This window comes from Gadus macrocephalus, chromosome 4 (assembly GCF_031168955.1).
Source record: "Gadus macrocephalus chromosome 4, ASM3116895v1".
NCBI lineage: Eukaryota > Metazoa > Chordata > Actinopteri > Gadiformes > Gadidae > Gadus > Gadus macrocephalus.
Window position 1 is genome coordinate 32,133,405 of NC_082385.1, and position 19,452 is coordinate 32,152,856.

The 19,452-nt window shown below is 50.1% G+C and overlaps 2 protein-coding genes across 2 annotated transcripts; both read left to right on the forward strand.

Annotated features, from left to right (window-relative positions):
• The first annotated feature begins 8 nt into the window (after positions 1 to 8).
• On the forward strand, positions 9 to 4,615 carry LOC132455414 (A disintegrin and metalloproteinase with thrombospondin motifs 5-like). The gene is made up of 2 exons (XM_060049288.1): positions 9 to 41; positions 464 to 4,615. Exon 2 carries the CDS (start codon positions 612 to 614, stop codon positions 1,377 to 1,379), a length of 768 nt encoding a protein of 255 aa, XP_059905271.1. The 5' UTR covers positions 9 to 41; positions 464 to 611; the 3' UTR covers positions 1,380 to 4,615.
• Positions 4,616 to 7,987: 3,372 nt separating this feature from the next.
• Positions 7,988 to 17,075, forward strand: adamts1 (ADAM metallopeptidase with thrombospondin type 1 motif, 1). Its single transcript, XM_060049177.1, has 8 exons — positions 7,988 to 9,148; positions 10,375 to 10,715; positions 11,175 to 11,307; positions 11,839 to 12,296; positions 12,643 to 12,829; positions 13,279 to 13,457; positions 14,177 to 14,352; positions 14,686 to 17,075. The coding sequence occupies exons 1-8, from the start codon at positions 8,479 to 8,481 to the stop codon at positions 15,419 to 15,421; spliced, it is 2,880 nt and encodes a 959-aa protein (XP_059905160.1). The 5' UTR covers positions 7,988 to 8,478; the 3' UTR covers positions 15,422 to 17,075.
• Positions 17,076 to 19,452: the final 2,377 nt, after the last annotated feature.

Genomic DNA, 19,452 nt, shown 5'->3' on the forward strand with positions numbered 1-19,452 from the left:
CAAGAAGAGGTGAGGGGGGGAGGGAACTACACCAAGAAGAGGTGAGAGGGAGAGGGGGGGGAGGAGGAGGGGGGAGATGGGGGAAGGGGAAAGAGTTAGCGAGATGCAATGTGTTTATACATATTTAAATTGAAAGAGAATGTTAGCTTAAGTAATATTAGCTAAAGAGAACATTATATTAAGGTTAAGGCTGCATGCCAGCACCTGCCATTTACAAATGAGAGCATCCCCATGGTAACCCCTGGGATGGTCACATGGTTGAGATGAAGGAATACCCACTCAACAATGTGACCATCCCTCTCACACTTCACACCCCTCTCAATCTTTCCATCACCTCTCTGCCCCTCCCCCTCCCTCTCCCGCTCTCTCTCTCTCTCTCTCTCTCTCTCTCTCTCTCTCTCTCTCTCTCTCTCTCTCTCTCTCTCTCCCCCCCCCCCCTCCCCCTCACCCCCCCCCTCCACAGTAAGGGCTACACCGACGTGGTCCGCATCCCCGCCGGCTCCACCCACATCAAGGTGCGGCAGCACAAGCCGCGCGACCAGCCGCGCTTCACGGCCTACCTGGCGCTCCGGCGGCCCGGCGGCGGCGACTACCTCCTCAACGGCAAGTTCATGATCTCCACCTCGGAGACGGTGGTGGCGCTCAACGGCTCGGTGCTCAACTACAGCGGCTGGAGCCAGCGGGACGAGTGGCTGCACAGCATGGGCCCCGGGGCCCTGCGCGAGGCCCTGCTGGTGCAGATCCTGGCCACCGACGGCAAGAGGAGCCTGGACGTGCGCTACAGCTTCTACACGCCGCGGCGAGGGGGCGGCGTGGCCGGCGCCGGCGGGGGGGGCGGGGCCAACGGGGGGGCGAGGGCGCACCCGGGGCCGCCGGCGCCCGGTCCAACGTGTTGGTCGTGGGTACGGCGGCGGCGGCGGCGGTTACCACGACGACCGCCAGAACCACGCCGAGAACACCGCCACCACCACAACAGTACAACCAGTACAACCACCGGCAGAACCAGTACCACCAAACCCACCGCCCCCAGGACCACTACCCCAGGACCAGTACCACCAGGACCACTAGCCCCAGAACCAGCACCACCAGTACCGCCGGCACCACCGCCAGGACGTCCGCCGGCCACGCCCCCACGGGGATGGCGGCGGACCAGCCCGGCGCGGGGGGGGAGGCCCCCACGCCGGGCCCCCCCCCCCCCCACGACGGGCCCCTGGCCCCGCTGGGTGACGGGCTCCTGGATGAGCTGCTCCCGGACTTGCTCCACGGGCTGGCAGAGCCGCACGGTGCAGTGCAAGGGCCGCCTCGGCAAGCTGGCCAAGGGCTGCGCCCTGGGGGCCCGGCCCTCGGCCTTCAAACACTGCATGGTGAGGAGGTGCTGAGGAGGAGGAGGAGGAGGAGGTGGAGGTCCCCCCGTCCCCCGTCCCCCCCTGGTGGGGACAGGAAGCAGTCACAGACGTGTGGCGCGTTACTGCGGGGTGGGAGTGTTTGGTGGGGGGGGGGGGGGGGGGGGCGTTGAACCAGGGACCTGGAAGAGGATTGTTGTGTGCGCCGAAGGGGCTGGACTAACACACACACACAAACACACACACACATACACACACACGTACACACACACACACACGTGAGATGGCTCGGCTGGCCCTGCATGCAGCCAAGTACGCCATCGGAGAAACCTCTCGGGTTCCGTGTTTCTTCTTAAGCAAAGGCCGGTCGTACGTGTGCATGTATAAAACATATATATATGTATCCACGTATAAATGGCAATGGTGCGGACGGTTGCAGACCATTGCTGCCAATGTAGCCAAGGACTTGACGTTGCATGACCCCAACATGTCTGGTCAGAGCCTTTGGGTCGGCCCCCAAAAGTGTCCGTGTGTGTTCCTGTGTAACGGCATGGACTGTTGTGTTGTGCTGTGTGTTCTCGTTATGTTCGTCCACGCGTCGTTCGTCACTGGCGTGGTTGCCAAGGCAACCACGCCACCCCCCCACCCCCTCTTGTATCCTATGTTGTCCGTGACAAGAACCCGAAAACCAATGGGAAGCAGTGTTTCTGTTTTCGTTGCGTCCGGGTTTAAATCAACCAATCACGTCTCTGGTGTCACTAACCCGTGACGTATGGCCCCTCCCACAGCGTTTCATTGGTCGGAGCTGCTGTCAGGTATAGAGATCAGAGACGGCCGATTAAGCAAGAAACTGAACTCATGGGGATTACCCAGAAGTCATTGCAAAGTACAGTGTGGAGTAATATAAGTTGGGTACCGTGGCCTTTTAAAGACAAACCTTGCAACTATGAGATTGATAAAAGGCGCAATTTGACTTTGAATTTGACAATGACACTCTTAAAACTTAACGCTGGGTTAAACGACGTCCCTGCATGAACATGGATTTGGGAAATGCTTTGTATTATTTTGTTCAGTGTGCATATGTGTGCACGTGTATTTTCTGATAAAGTTTGTGGTCAGTTGATGTGCACAACATCTGATTGCTCTCACACATTGTGTGTGTCTGTCTGTCTGTCTGTCTGTCTGTCTGTCTGTCTGTCTGTCTGTCTGTCTGTCTGTCTGTCTGTCTGTCTGTCTGTCTGTCTGTCTGTCTGTCTGTCTGTCTGTGTGTGTGTGTGTGTGTGTGTGTGTGAGTGTGTGGACATTACAAATCGTGCTTGTGTGGAAGTCTTTCTGTCTCTAACCTCTATCTGTGAGCACATGGTTCAAACTCGTGGGCCTTCAACTATGTTCATCCCGCACATGCTCCTGTGTTTACGTGTCAGACATCACCCACAGCTGCATTCTTGAGGCAAAGAACGAAGCCAGCATAATTTGGTTGTTTTTCACTATTGTTTTGCTTATCGGAAGTAAGCAACCGCAAATAGATTAGTGGAAATACATTGCGCCGAAGACATCCGTTGTCAAATGATTTTTCGGAAGTCGCTGAGTTTTCAGAACGACCAACCGATCTGATCCGCATAATCAAATTTAGTTCTGCAATTGTACGTACATTCCGAAAAAAAATAAAATGATTGCGCTAAGCTACAGCGAGTCAACAATGTTAGCTTTAGATTCCGAGAAAACCTTGCACTCAAATCGATTTTGAGGACAATCGTCAGACTCCATCCTCGGATATTAAACGACGCAAGTCTGCAAAGCTGAAAAAACGGAAAACACTGAAATATGCTGGCCTTGCCCTTTGACCTTTCATGGTTTCACTCGTTACACTGGTGCTGGTGGGTTAATTTCCTGTGATGTCTGTCCTCATTTGTTTATATGTTTTCGTCTTCCTCAGTTGTTTCCGTTTTATCGATGAAGGTAATCGATGAATAAGTGTCTGGGGTTTGGTTGGTCAACCCAAACATATTAACTGACGATCGGGTTATGTACTAGTCCTCTTTCACACACATCTTTTTGTAACGGCTGAAATTATTTTTCTAAATAAGAGTGCAATATAATTCTCACTAAACAGTGAAAATAAAGGTCCCCCTTATTTTGAAAACTTGCCTGCAAAGGAAAACAAAACATTCTGTGTGCGAGTGTAAGAGATGTCGTTGTCAATGGCGATAAATGAATTGGCCACTCAGATTCATCTCTAATACTTTTTCTTGTCTTGTCTCTTTATCCCTCAGTCAACAAATTAGATGATTCCTTTCTCCTCCACCTATCTTAGATAGGTTCAACGTACCACTGGAACAAAGGAAGAGAAAAACAAACAAATGGTAAAGGGTTTAACTAACAGTCAGCATATAACTAGCTTAATGCTACGTATGCCCTGTCTCATGTTTCCCAGATAGCTAGGATGAGTGACGTTCAGACATTCAAAGCTGCTTAAAACTTTATCGATACTTGGTCAAACATTACATCGACCCAGAGCCAAACCATTTGGCACCTATGCAACATTTCTTTATTTTTATTACTTCAGAGGAGAAATGTTGTCAATGTTCCGAACATTTCACCCTTTCCCTCACACTGGCCCACTGAGATTAATGAAGAATCGACCACGAAAATATATTTTATTATGAAAAACGTAGATTTTGCATGTATGTGTCAGTATTCAACCGTACATACACATGCAAACACAATTGTACTCAAAGTTTTAGCCTACACTTTACCAAAAACATATGTAGGCCTACCCACTCACACACACACACACACGCACAAACTCACACACAAACACACATAGATTACAGCCTCAGGTTTTAACAAACACGACTTTTACTCAGTCACAAATAGAACGAGCGAACGAATGTCGGAGGGCCGATAACCTCTCTTCGGGACTTTCATTTCCGAATTGTATACTTTATCTCACAAACACGCACACACATCCGGGAAAAAACACGACATGTTTAATGACTCTTATCATCAGAAAACATCGACGGAAAAACACCGCACTGAACATGTAATTTATTGTCTGTACAACCGTCACGTGTGAATCTGAAAACGAAACAACAAAAGGCGATGTTTATTTATTTTCTATCAAATTACTATTTAACATAAGATGATTATGTTAAGTGAGAAAAATATGATTGTTGCGGAATGATCCCTTTGTAAGAACATGTTTCGGTTTGTTTTTAGTTTTCTAGTGTTCCACATCAATATATGTACATAAAAATATATGTATTTAAATTGTTTTTGTCTCTGAGTCTTTCATTTTGTCCTTGATTGAATATATTTATATATTTTATGGAGTATATATATCGGCACAGAATAGTGGATCGCTGTCATCAAATCAGCCATACAATAATCACATCTGCAAATTATCCATGTTTAGCAAAGAAAAAAACAATATTTAAAATTAAAATGATAGTCTTCCATCATAAGCAGACATTACTAAATCAATCTGTTTCTATCAATTTATCTATCGCTTTATCTATGTATCTATATCAATCACAATCAATCCATATATCTGACTGTTTATACACCTAGCCACATTCCATCGGTCTCCCCTTTTTAGGAGGAAAAGGCAAGCAGAAGCTTACAGAATTATATATATATATTTATATTTTTGTTTCGTCATGGTTGCAAAGATGCAGATTCGATTTGACCGTGACTGTTGGACTTCATACCATATCATTTTAAAAATCGCACTCTGAGTTAACACCAAATCACCTCCATGAAAAAAGATTTAGGAAAGGAAATATACCGACCAATCATAAACCTTTATCTTAAATGAGGCGGGATAAATTAGATGATGATGCAGAGAAGCGTCGTAGAGGCGTTCTCAACCACATCAAATATGGCTGCCACTGTTGTAAAACGGTCAGTTGATTCAGCTATCAAGACAGTATTAAACTAATATATTTTTATAGGTGTTTATTTTAACTCAAGAAAAGAACGAACGACTTACACTTAAAGCTTTTGTTGAGAAGAAAGGTGTATATTTTTCGTCGCTCAGTGCTGCGTCAGCCGTTTCGTCTCTGATTGGTTGAGGGCCTATACCCAATTGCGTCCAGAGGCATTTGATCGGTTCCCGACCTGCTGGTGGGACACTTTGGAAATCGAAAATGAACGCAGAGGTTCCAGACTGATTGCAGTTTGCAATTCCTCTGGCGATGACAGGTTAGTAATCACAGTATCTCCCTGTGGAATAAAGATTACATGGACTACATTTTTTAAATGTGGACTACATTTAAAATGTACTCCATTTAAACTAAGTTTTAATGTAGTTCAACCAATCATTCAGTATTCTGATGTACTACTTTCATTTGTTTCGGCGTCCTTTAAAAGTTGGCTTTGTCAACAAGCCAGAAAGAATAAAATTACTCTTTTATGTCGTTCACAAACAACTACACAAACACATTTTGAGAAACCCAGGAATAGTGTAGTGGCCACACAGTGTTGGACTCCTGGCCCAAAGGTCCAGAGTTCGATACCCCAGGGACACAGCCCTTGAGCATGATACCCCAAACCCAGTGGCAGCTGCTGATCAAAAATGGGGGTCTGGGGTCCCCCCCCCCCCCCCATAAAAAATTGAATTTAATAGATTTGATTTCCTGTATTGTGGTGCATTTTGGGGATGGCCAATACTTCCAATGCAGTTAGAAATATGGGACAGTTGCTTAATTGTTTATATGCCACAGGCCGAAAGACTAAATTAATATGTAACTTACTTGCTCCTTTTAAGTATAACATTGCTTGGGGAGTCCAATTCCTCCACTGAAAATGGTGGAAAGTGCATACAACTAGTTAATGATCTATCTCTTCTCTACATGTAGTTGTGTTGCGCGAATGCTGCTGAGGGAGGTAGCCTATTTGATTGAATCGCTGAATTGTCCAATCATGTGGTGATAACAAAAAAGACAAGCGATACCATTGGCCTGGGGCGCTCACTGGTGCGACCCGAGGGCGAATTTTCTTGCGCCAACAAAAAGCTGTCTCTGCTTGATAGACAGCAAAAAGTTAGCGAGCTTGCATTGACTTCAACGTGGCCGGCGCCCCTGACTTGGAGGAGAAAAATTAAACGAGGATAAACGCTATGTATTTTTGTTGATTTATTTCGTAATGATAATAGTTGATTAATAGTTGGCAGATATATTCAAGTAAATTTCACGGAGGGGCGGCGCCCTCTATTGACCCACCGCCACTGCTCAAACCATTCCTACTCCTCAATCACATGTCAAAGGTCACATTTGATGAAGGCCTTTGCCTAACAAAAGCTTAATAGCTAATGTCCCCATAACTCTCAGGACAGTCTTGTAAATAAAGGGGCAGTTTTTCCCTGATGCCCTGAATATCTTATCAAACGTCCACATAAAGTGACATTCCCTCCATCCATCCATCTTCAGTTAGTTAATCAAGGGTTTCATTTGTATACCTCGGCTGCGCCCTGGCGGTTGGAGACGATAAATCCTATGATATGCTTTATCAAATGTGATGTTGACGCGCCCTCTGGTGGCCGTGTTAGGAACAGACGTCCCGGAGCGGATGTCCTTCTAGATTGTTCCCCGGCTCCATGCCGCCCCCTGATGGAAGACTTCGACGATGCAGCGTTAAACGTATTCGCCTGTTGCTTAAGGTGGCGTGTGGACCAGTGTTAAGACGCTAGATAGGTAAAATATGAGTTATCTATTCGATTATTGTGTTGTATTATATTTTGAAATGGTCTGAAGTTGTTTTTTATCAATTTATGAGTATGAGTGTTGAGTATTTGCATCCTGGTGTTGTTTGAATAGACCAAAGTAGCAGGCCTGTAGCATTTAGACCTTTACTGATCTGAAGTGCATTAAACACTTGATTTCGATTTATTTTTAACATAGCCTATATTTTTATGTATTTCGTATACTATTTCTCATGCATTCAGTGATCCACCAAACATCGATAAGGCTTGTAGAGGATCTTAACTCATGTATGAGGGAGGGGGAGGCGGGGGGGGGCGGGGAGAACCTGGCAAATCGACGTCTCCGAGCGGACCAGACCCCTCCGGTCCACCTTAAGTGAGCCCACTGCCCCATGCTGCTCCCCTCTCTCCTCTCCCCCCCTCTCCCCTCGGCTGAGGCGGTGGAGACACGGTGCACCTCAGCCTTATTGGCACAATGGAAGAGAGAAGGCTACGGTTCTCCCCTCCCTCCCCTCTCTCCCCCCTCCAGTATATGGCATTAATAGTCCACATCAGGTGTCTTAACTTCTCTCTACTTTCCTCTAGTTTCCGCCCAAAGCACATTTTCAACTGCGCATTTTTCCAATAGCACTTTATTGGTGTGCGTGAAGCAGACCCATGCTTTAACGCACGATAAGAAAGACCAGGGAGGAAGTTGGCAAAATAAAGACTTGGTAGACTATTACTTAATAGCGGGTTTTGGGTTGGTTGGGGTGACTGTAAACTATTACTAAGAGATTATGAGAAATAACATTACAATTGTAAAAAAAAAAAAAAAAAGAGGGCACGCCAGCCATGTGATTAATTGTGCTGGCCGTGCGCCAGCTCTGAGATTTCACACTTCAAACGGGCCGGGAAAGGGGGCGGGGTCGGGGAGGGGTATATAAAGAGGAGACTTCGGCAGAGGGTCCAAGCACAAGAGCAGGGCACAAAGCTGCAAAGCCGAAACTTAAAAAAGTCAGAGCAACAAATAAAACTTGAAGAGATTTTTCTGACAGCTTTGTTTTTTTTTTCCATAACGCGTTCAAACAGTTGGAATTGACCGAGCTTAGGATATTATTTGGTTTTCCTCTTGAAGAATACGCGTTGAAAGTTCACTCTGCATGATATATACGTGCTTTTTTTGCATTGAAGTAATACTTTTTTTTTTAAAGAGTTTTGCACTGGATTTGATATTTCTGGAGTCTTTTTTGCACATTTTTCGTGCATAATTGCGAAGACACTCGCACGGGAACCCAAACGACTCTGTATCAGTAGTTCTTTGCGGGATACCAGCAACGGAATCTACTTTCCCTTCTTCGAAATCGTGTCTTTTTTTTAATTCACTCATTCATTCACTAATTTATTAATTCACTTTTTATTCAAACTCTAAACGGAGGATTCTGCGCGCGCACCATGAAGTTACTCCATCGTTCATCACTCGCGCTATTCTTCACGTTGTATGTCAGCGCGGCGCGCGGCTCCTGGGAGGAGACCACCGCGGTGCCCGTCCGCGTGCCCCCGGAGCCCACACAGGGCCACCCGTGGCGCACGCTCTCTCCGGAGGAGCTGGAGAAGGAGTCCGAGGTGCGGGTCTACCGCCTAGACGCGTTCGGCGAGGAGCTCGTGCTGCGGCTCGAGCCCGACCAGACCTTCCTCGCGCCGGGCTTCGTGTTCCACGTCGTGGGTCGCGGACCCGAGGAGGAGTCCACGGAACCCCAGCGCGCAGTCCCCGGAGCCGAGCCGGGATGCTTCTACTCGGGGACGGTGAACGGGGACGCGCGCTCCGTGGCCGCGCTCAACCTGTGTGGTGGGCTGACGGGCGGGTTTTACCTGCGCGGTCTGGAGTACTTCATCCAGCCCGCGCGCAACGCGTCTGACGTGCGGGAACCAGTGGGGCAGGACGAGGAGGAGGAGATGGTCCACGCGGTCCGCCGCAGAGGTCTCTCGTCAATGGCCGAGGAGGGGGCCGGCGGCAGCGCCAAGTGTGGGGTCAACGAGGACGAGCCGCGGGTGCCCGAGGACCTGGACGCGGAGAAAGTGGTGGACGGCGGAGACGCGTCTTCTTCTTCTGCAGGCGGAAAAGGTACGCGTGGAAAGTTGGATGCACATGAGTGTTCGTGCGTTAAAGATGTGTGTGAAAGGTTCCACGTCAAGTTCAACGTTTATTTCACAAAATAAAAACGAAAAACAAGTTTGTTATAAAGTTATTTAAATTCTTGGATTAAGTCTTTCATTTGGATCAGACGTCCACCATAATCAGTGAACGTGCGCATCGAAAGCGCTGCAGGCTGCACGATGACCGCAAAGGGTTAACCGTGGACCCAGCTACCTTTGACAGCTCGCAGGCCTGCAGGCGGGGGAGGGGAGGGGAGGGGGGGAGGAGGGGAGCGATGGGGAGGGGACGGGGACTGTGGGAGGGAGTTACGCCGCTGTGCAAGAGCCCCTCCGAAGTAGAAAAAAAAAAAAAGCACGACTTGTAATCTCGCCTCCTGGTACTGCCTACGCAGCCTAGCACAGGCCGACTTTCGTTTTTTTTCTCCTCTCAAACAAGAAGGATTTTCTCCCTCGACCGTTCCCTCCCTCTCTCGCTCACTCTCTGCTAAGTTTTCCACCAGAGAAGGTCATTCCAGGAATGTTCTCTGTAGTAGTAGGAGGAAAAGGCAGGCGGTGGGGGGGGGGGCGGCTCGCCGGCCCCAGCGGCCCCGGCCGCGCTGAGTCACGACCGGTGCGGGCGCCTCCAGGCACATCCGCGGAGCCCGGCTCCAGCTCCCTCGCTGAGCCCTCGCAAGCCCCTTCCCCCCCCCCCCCCCCTCCCTTCCGCGCGCCGCTGCAGAAACGAACCCTTTGTTATCGGTTACAAGCGTCGTCGCCTTCCGTGCCAACCTCATTTAGAAAACGTTTCAGACGGCTCTGCGTGAATTAATCTAGTGGCGAGGTCCCGCGACCGACCGACCGACCGACCGACCGACCGGGTCGGACCAGGCGACATAAGGAACCGAAACGTGTTAGTGGACTGACGTGAAATGAAGCCCGCGATGGATGGTGTTTACAAATGCTAATCTCTGTCTCTCTGTCTCCCTCCCTTACCCATCCTCTCTGTCCATCCCTCCCCCTCTCTCTCGTCTGTCCCGCCCTCCTTCTTTCTCTGTCGCTCTGTCTCTCTCCGTCACTGTCTCTCTCTCTGTCTCTCTCTCTCTCTCTCTCTCTCTCTCTCTCTCTGTTTCTCTCCATCCCTTCCCCTCCATCCCTCCCTCTCTCTCCCACCCTCTCTCTCTCTCTCTCTCTCTCTCTCTCTCCCGCCCCCTCCAGCCCACAGCCGCCGCCGCCGCTTCGTGTCCACGCCGCGCTACCTGGAGATCATGCTGGTGGCCGACCAGTCCATGGCCGAGTTCCACGGCGCGGGCCTCAAGCCCTACCTGCTCACCATCATGGCGGTGGCGTCGCGCCTCTACCGCCACCCCACCATCCACAACTCCGTCAGCCTGGCCGTGGTCAAGCTGCTCGTGGTGTACGAGGAGGAGCGCGGCCCCCGGGTGTCGTCCAACGCCGCGCTGACCCTCCGGAACTTCTGCCAGTGGCAGAGGCAGCACAACCCGGCCAGCGACCGTCACCCCGAGCACTATGACACCGCCGTGCTGTTCACACGCACGGTGAGTGACAGGGGAAACCCCCCCCCCCCCCCCCAAAATCTACCCGAGACCCTCATTCCCTCCAACACCCCTCCTCCGTTGCCTCCTCCATTCCCTTCTCCATTCCCATCTACACGCCTCCTCTATTTCCCCACCCCACTTCTACGCGTCTCCCATTACTCCCACCGACTCCAGACCCTCATTCGAGGGTCTGGAGTCGGTGGGAGTAATGGGAGCTAAAGTACCGGTTTATATTTTTCCACCTTGCTCTTTTTTGAAAGACCTCAAGCTTCATCTTCATCCGTCGATCGATAAAGGTGCCTAGACATTAAACCATACACCGCGCCCCTTTGGCAAAAGGTGGTGCAGAAAACCAGCAGAGCGCTTTTTGAAGTCTTCCTGAAAGTTAATTTGACCACCGTCGGTGGATTAGATAGACGTGAGGCATCCAACTGAAGCGTCCTTCCCTTCGTTCCCCAGGACTTGTGCGGCGCCCACTCCTGCGACACGCTGGGCATGGCGGACGTGGGGACGGTGTGCGACCCCGAGAGGAGCTGCTCCATCGTGGAGGACGACGGGCTGCAGGCCGCCTTCACCGTGGCGCACGAACTAGGTGAGGGCCGCCGCCGCAGAGGCTAAGCTAGCTAACGCGGGCGAGCTAGCTCACACGGCGAGCAAGCTAACGCTCGGGGATCTTGTGAGGTCCTTGATCTCGGAGGTCCCGGTCTTCTTAAGCGTGGGAGAGCATGGTCTTCTCGAGTATCGTGGATCATAGTTCTGTAAAGCTAAGTGTAACGCTTGTATAGGAGAGTTTAGTCCTCACTAGTGTAGCACGGGGTTGTCTTCACAAGTATAATAGAATAGTCCTCACTTGTTTACTAGAACGTGTAGTGGTCAGTGTATTGGTCAGTGTGAAGTATTTTTCATTTAGCAGACCGAGGTATCAAAAGTGACTTACAGTAAAGTAGCTAGCTTTAGCAGCATAGGGGGGTAAGGGCAACTGGCTCAAGGAGGGTGCGGACATTGGGGAATCAAACCCAGTTCCCAGTACCTCAGACTACCCGCCCCTGCGCCCCGACCCTAGACTGTAGACCCCCTTGTCCCCCTCCACGTTAACGTCTCCGTTCCCCTCGCCCGCTCCCAGGCCACGTGTTCAACATGCCCCACGACGACGCCCAGCTGTGCTCGGGGGTGAACGGGGAGCACTGGGGCTCCCACATGATGGCCTCCACCCTGTCCAACCTGGACCAGCGGCGGCCGTGGTCGCCCTGCTCCGCCCTCATGGTCACCACCTTCCTGGACAACGGCCACGGCCAGTGCCTCCTGGACAAGCCCGCCGCGCCCCAGCTGCTGCCGAGCGCGCTGCCCGGGACGGTGTACGACGCCGACCGCCAGTGCCGCCTCACCTTCGGCGAGGGCTCCCAGCACTGCCCGGACCTGAGCACCACCTGCGCCGCCCTGTGGTGCACCGTCACCACCTCCAACGGGCTGCTGGTGTGCCAGACCAAGAACTTCCCCTGGGCCGACGGGACGGCGTGCGGCGCCGAGAGCTACTGCCTGGCCGGGCACTGCCTCGCCAGGGCGCAGGCCGCCAAGCACCAGGTGAGGGTCCATGGCGTCATGGCAAGAGGGGGGGCGAGGGGAAGGAGGTGAATGGATGCTCTGTTAGCATTGAGCATCACTATGCTAACATTTCCCCCAAAATCGTATTTAATGGGTTTTCTTTTTCATTTATTTTTTACAATTATTTTATGTCATTAAAAAGAAAATTTTAAGGAGAATGCTTTTAATTTTTAAAAATGAAATGGGGAAATAGTTTTGTTACATACGAGAATAAGAAGCTAATGTGAATAGAAGCTAGTGAAGTGAAAGTTAAAAAATCGTGTTTTACCAAACCTCTGTGAGTGGGCGTGCAACGGGACTAAACGCAAACCTCCTCTGCTTCCAGACGCCGGTGAACGGGGGCTGGGGTCTCTGGGGTCCCTGGGGGGACTGCTCCAGAACCTGTGGCGGCGGGGTCCAGTACTCCCACAGGGACTGCGACAGCCCCCTTCCCAAGAACGCCGGCAAATACTGCGAAGGGAAGAGGATCCAGTACCGCTCCTGCAACACCGACGTCTGCCCAGACAATAATGGTGAGGGCTCTTTGACGCGCGGGACTTCAGACGCTAGCCATTAGCTGACCTGCCACCTGTTGGACATGGCAAAATGTAAAGCGAACCAAAAAAAACAAGAAATTGGACCGTGTTTGGTTTTGTCATCTCGACGTGACTTTCCTCCCCGAGGTGAAGAAATCGCCTAGAAGTCCTCTTTTCCAAATGTTTACGAAAAAAGCACACCATATGTTTACCGTTCTCATATTTATCAGGGTTTGACACGCGCGTCTGAAAACTGATACGTCTGGCTGGACAGCCTCTTTATATAAAAGCCGTGTTTTTTCCTGGCGTGCTCGTGTGAAAGTTAGCACGCGGGGTTAGGCAAGAGCGAACGAGGCCATATGTCTGACACCTCTCTCTCTCTCTCTCTCTCTCTCTCTCTCTCTCTCTCTCTCTCTCTCCCCCCTCCTTTCTTCTCTGGTTCTCAGGACTGACGTTTCGAGAGGAGCAGTGCTTGGCACACAACGACATGTCGGGTCACATGACCTTCAACTCCCGCGACGGCGTGGAGTGGGAGCCAAAGTACTCGGGCGTCTCGCCAAAGGACCGCTGCAAGCTGATGTGTCGAGCCAAGGGCACAGGCTACTTCTTCATCCTCAAGTCTAAGGTGAGCGGCGGAGAAGCGAACTACTCAGGGCCAGGGGGGAGTAGGGTTTGGGTAGGGCTAGGGTAGGGTAGGGAAGAGAATGGTAGGGGTAGAGTTGGAGTAGAGTAGGGCTAGGGTAAAGCAGTGCTAGAGAGAGGTGGGTTAGAGTAGGGAAGAGCAGAGAAGAGTAGAGAATAGTAGAGTAGATAGCAGTTGGTGCAGGGTAGAGTAGAGATAGTTGGGTTAGAGTAGAGTAGGGAATAGTCTAGTAGAATATGGGTAGAATAGATTAGGGAAGAATAGAGGAAAGTTTGGCTAGAGTAGAGAGGAATAGGGGAAGAGTTTGGCAGAATAGATCCCAAGTGACTAATATGTTCTGTGTTATTTGTGAATAGATAAGAAACGAACAAGAAACCAACCGAAACCGATAGAAAACAATAGAGTACAACAGCAGTAGCAGTGCAAAACTGCAAAACCTGCAGCTTCCCCCTTCTCGGCGTCTAGTATCACTATGCGGCAGTAAAAGCCCAACTCTTACTTGCACCGACAGGAAAAATCGCAGAGGTCAGCAGCAGCTGTAATATCTTCCAGCCCCCAGGGCAACGGCCTCATTAGCCCTAGCCTTCAATTCATTAAGTCTGTTCTTCCAAGAAAAGTTTCCTCCCTTGCGTCTCCTCTGCGTGTTGCGTAACTCAGTCATTCAGCTAACGGTGTTATTCGCGTCCCTCTGCTGCCCCCAGGTGGCCGACGGCACTCCCTGCAGCCCGGACTCCACCTCGGTGTGCGTGCAGGGCCAGTGCGTCAAGGCCGGCTGCGACCGCGTCATCGGGTCCTCGCGCCGCTTCGACAAGTGCGGCGTGTGTGGAGGAGACGGGTCCACGTGCAAGAAGGTGTCCGGCTCAATGGAGCACGCCAGGTGAGACCGCAGTTAGATATAACATTTACGAAGCGGCTGATCATTTGTTTACACAATTTCAATATTCTAAGTAATTTTAAGGTTAACATGTATTGTTTATTGATACAAGTAGAGGTCAAATCATTTACTAAATGACATTTAAACAGATTTTATATTTAAAACAAAAATGATATCATGAATGAAATAAATATTAAAACTTCGATGAATAATAATGATATAATAAACACTCATACTGTTAATACTACTATAGCACTATGACTAATATCAATGGCGCAACATATCGGTGTCACCGGAGGCGTATTTTGACCCTCTCCCCTCCCCTTCCCTCCCCAGACATGGCTACCAGGACGTGGTCACCATCCCGGCCGGCGCCACCCACCTCGACGTCAAGCAGCGCGCGCCGGGCCACGGCCGCCCCGACAACAGCTACCTGGCGGTGCGCCGCGCCGACGGCGGCTACCTGCTCAACGGCAACTACAAGCTGACCACGCACGAGACGGACCTGGCCCTGCGCGGCGCCGTGCTGCGCTACAGCGGCTCCGTGGCCACGCTGGAGCGCCTGCGCAGCTTCGCGCCGCTCCCGGAGCCGCTCACCATCCAGGTGCTGTCGGTGGGCGCGGCCCCCCGGCCCCGCGTCAAGTACAGCTACTTCGCGCCCCGGGCGGCGGGCTCCCGCGGCGGCGCCGCGTCCCGACGGCCGTCCATCAACGCCATCCGCGAGGTGGGCGTCGCCGAGTGGACCCTGAGGGAGTGGGGCCCCTGTTCCCAGAGCTGCGGCGGCGGCGGCGCCCAGCAGCGCGAGGTGCTGTGTCTGGACCCCCAGGGCCGCCCGTCCCGGGAGTGCCCCGAGGAGCTGCGGCCCCAGGGGGCCCGGGCGTGCTCGCCGCAGCCCTGCCCCGCCTGGCTGCTGGGGGCCTGGTCGTCCTGCTCCGCCACGTGCGGCCGCGGCTACCGCAAGAGGGCCCTGCGCTGCCTGGGGCCCGACGGCGCCACGGTGGGGCACGAGAGCTGCGAGCCCAAGGGGAGGCCGAGGCCCCTCCTGGAACTGTGTCACCAGGGGCCCTGCTAAGGCTCTAGGGGGGGGGGGGGGCCTCGCCGGACTCCTCCTCTGTCCTCCGCTCCTTCATCCTCCTCTTCGTGTTGTGCGACAGCGACTCCTTCACCGAGACGGGGGACTCTGCGGCGGTCAGGAGCCCCTCCACTGAAGGGCCCCTCCACTCAGGGGCCCCCCCCCGCCACACAACAAGGGGCCTTCTCAAGGCGGGGCCCCGGCCCCCACGCGGAGCAGAGACATTCGGAAAAAACAAACGGACGCCGACATCGTCGGAGTCCGTTCCGTCGAGGTCCAAAAACCCGATTCTTCCGACAGAGGCAAGACGACCAAGAGTAACTATGACAACCAGCTCCCCCCCAAACCCCTCCTCCCCTGCGCTATTCTGCGGTTGAAAAGACGATGTCAAGATTCGGGGGCCATTTTCTTGCGCCGTGACCCGAGGGCGGCACAACAGTACCAAAAAGACTGCGTCGAAGCGAGCCGGGGCGGTGGGCTAACCCTGGCTACGGTCGAACCCCAGGCTTCCATCCAGGGGTTTAGCAGTCCATGGGCATTCCTGATTTAGTAAACGGAAAACAGGTGCTACTCGCAATGCCAATGCCATGCCTTGTGTGTGTGTGTGTGTGTGTGTGTGTGTGTGTGTGTGTGTGTGTGTGTGTGTGTGTGTGTGTGTGTGTGTGTGTGTGTGTGTGTGTGTGTGTGTGTGTGTGTGTGTGTTGCTGCACACGTGTGTATTTTGCATGGTTGTGTTGTTGTTTGTCCAAGCTGGGCTGGACGGACGCACAGACATTAGGGTGGGGGGGAGATTTTTTCCGCAGGGTGGTCCCTTGGTCGTACACAGTTACGCGAACCCCTGAAATATCTACGTTCATGCATATATATAAAAACAGAAAACTAATGAAAGAGACTAGACATATAAATATATATATATTTTATCTTGCTCAAGCCATCAGGAATGGAACAAAAAAAAAAAAGAATATTGGTTCGTTGTTAGTGTTTTAAAAATGTGTTTTAAAAAATGTTTTAACGTTCAAAATACTTGAACCAGTCCATCTTTGTTTATGCTACGCATGCTAGACACTATAAATAGATCACTGTCATGGCCGTCGGCACATCGTTACGTTGAGGTTTCACTACGTCTGTTCAGAAAGAAGACCAGATTTTCATTATTGTTGCTGTTTCTGTTGTTTTTTTCTTTTATAGCCATATCTTGCCCTAATCTACATACTCCTTATAAGGACATTGTGGATGCACCAAAGAGGAGCGCTTGTATGTGTGTGTGTGTGTGTGTGTGTGTGTGTGTGTGTGAGTGTATGCGCAAGTTAGCGTGAGTGTGTGCATGAGTGTGTGTGTGTGTGATTCTAGAGGGACTCTTCTCTTATACTACTTCATAAGTAAGTCTCTCCCGCCTTCTGAGAAGGCATGTTTTGTTGCTGTTTTGTTTACCTATCGTGGTTTTCATCTTTCCTTTTTGTACAGAATACCTAATTATTTATTTTTGTACAGCCTGTTAAAATGTACTCATGAGGCTTTGTGTTTTTTTGAAAAAAGTAATATTTTCTATTTGATATTGAGAATCACAGAAGGATTAGAATAAATAGAGTATTTATACAGTATTATATATATGTGGTCCTAAATACATGAATAAAGTATTACATTGACCTGTTCACTCAAGTGTCTTGCTGATTGCTGTTCAAAATCAAATCTTCAAAATCTAAATTTATTCAAAATGAGTCAAGGGTTTATCTTAACTAATAAACCAACAAATAATACTAAACTTAATTTTAGCTCATCTAAAAACGATTCATACATTTAGCCTGGTCGAATTTCCATTCGACCAATCAGAGCCCATTCCTGCAGCGCCCGCTTTATTAGAGCAGGCAGAGAGAGGAAGCGCCTATGGAGACCGCAAACCATCCAATCAACTAGACTCGGGCTGAGATTGCCTTCTCTGTGCAAGCCCTGGCATGTCGAGGTAAGCAAGACGGCGCATCTCGTTCCAATTACAGAGGCCTGCCTTTGGCTGACACACTAAACGTTGAACTCCCTGTGGAGGTTGAAGCTGCAGCCGGCGATAGACGGTAGTTCCACAAGGCCCTTATGTTTGGAGTGCCCTGATTGTTCCGTCCACTAGGTGGCGATAGTTCCCCTTCAGTCTCTGTTTTAGAAATGTTGGTTTTGCCCACGGATGTGCATTGTAAAAACAATGTTGTCCTGGTTAATACAGTTCATAGAGATATTAGATATACAATAGATAAAATATGTGTTTGCCCTCTGAATTATGCAGAGGCATTGGGTGGCCAAACTTGCCCTTCAAACCTCTTAGATCCTTTAGTAGACCTGGTACTCAGTTTGTAATTCTATTATATTTTTCTTATATTCTAGGCTATATAATTCGCTTTGTTTTTTAATCAAAGCGCATAGGGCTACCCTCGATCAAAGCAGCCATGGTTAAGTCAGGACTCCAATGAAAGATGGTTTCCCCCCCGCTCCTCTGGACCGACACACAAAGGAAGTAATTAGGCTGTAATTATGGCTGGCGGAGATTGGCCCTGTCTGTTATTCAAGATTGACATGTTTCTGAGAATTACCCCAGCGAATGTTGGAGACCCGGGATGTGTCTTTAATCCTTTTTTGATTGGTTGGTCGGTGGAAGTATTTCCAGAAAACGAATACCGAGAAATAATGTCTTCATTAACTTCGAAACCTTTTTTAATTGTTTTATTGTTTCTCCGGGTGGTTTTACCTGCATGCCTGGGTTTACTGCGGGGGAATCGTAACCTTCATCTGGAAGCCATCATGAGTGATTAGTCTTTCTGTGGTGGACCACCCGGAGAGACCAAATAGCGTCTTCTCCTCAGCAGTGTTGCCAGATTGGGCTCTATATCCCGCCCAATCTGGCCCAATATGACAACACTACCCCCCCCCCACACACACACACACACACACACACACACACACACACACACACACACACACACACACACACACACACACACATGGTCTGGGCCATATGTTGTTTTTATGTGATCTGCTTCACACACACTTGGTGGTGTGTGTATTGTTTAGCATTACACAGCTCTTGAATATGAGATATCTTACAAATGTTTAGGTTTCACTTCTTTGAGGGGGAATTTACTTTTTTACGATAAGCAAACGAAAAACGGTTCTGTTACGTGAAAACAATCAAACAAGAAAAAATACTTTGGATGGCAGTTGGTAAATCATGGCGTAGGCCTACTGTAAATACGTTCAAGAACCGTCGTCTATAACAATAGATTTTCTTGAGGCCTTTTGAGGGGGTTAATTTGGGAGTTGTTTATGAATCCCTTGGTGGGGTGTATCCAAATTAACTCCAGGCTACACGACACAAAACAGTCGGGCGTCGATCAAAAAGTGTTTAATCGTTTTTCAACGTAATTGGGCTCATCCTCCCCACAAACAATTGTCATTGTGTTGTGGGTTGAGTTCAACTGACAGGCCAGATGGTTCGTGACAGAACTACAGCACCCCTGGGAAGCTGTACTTGGGAGTTGGATGAACCATCACGTAGGAGGTCATGTGGTTCCTTGTGGGACTCTGATTGGTCCGATCCTCTGTGGTTCGGCCGCTAGCTGAACGACAGGACCGGCTCTGTTAATGATGTCGGACCACAACGCAAGGGAGCACGTTGGGCATCAATTACTGGTGTCTACTCACAGAGTCTATGCACCCATTTCAAAGGAAATGGGTGAATTAAGTGAATGAAACGTAAACCAGAGTTGTAATTTAGAAGAAGCAATGTTTGAAGAAACTCAGACGATTTTGCTTACAAAGATACATCGCAACCTTTATCTTGTTATGTTTATAATAACACCCCTATAATATAAGAATGGCACAACCATCCGTCAAAAAAAAAGAGCAGGATCTTAATATCGTACCCTATTCCTAATAGTTTTGTAAGCTGCTACGCCTCGGTGTTCTGTTTCATAAATATTAGATTCCGATGTTAGCGTTATATCATAACCACCCCAGAGGTCACAATTGAAAACAGTGGGACAGCAGCC

Coding starts and splice junctions, on each gene's coding strand:
- LOC132455414 (XM_060049288.1), top strand. CDS start 612: ATGATCTCCACCTCGGAGACGGTGGTGGCGCTCAACGGCTCGGTGCTC.
- adamts1 (XM_060049177.1), top strand. CDS start 8,479: ATGAAGTTACTCCATCGTTCATCACTCGCGCTATTCTTCACGTTGTAT. Junction 9,149..10,374: donor TTCTTCTGCAGGCGGAAAAG/GTACGCGTGGAA, acceptor CGCCCCCTCCAG/CCCACAGCCGCCGCCGCCGC. Junction 11,308..11,838: donor CACCGTGGCGCACGAACTAG/GTGAGGGCCGCC, acceptor GCCCGCTCCCAG/GCCACGTGTTCAACATGCCC.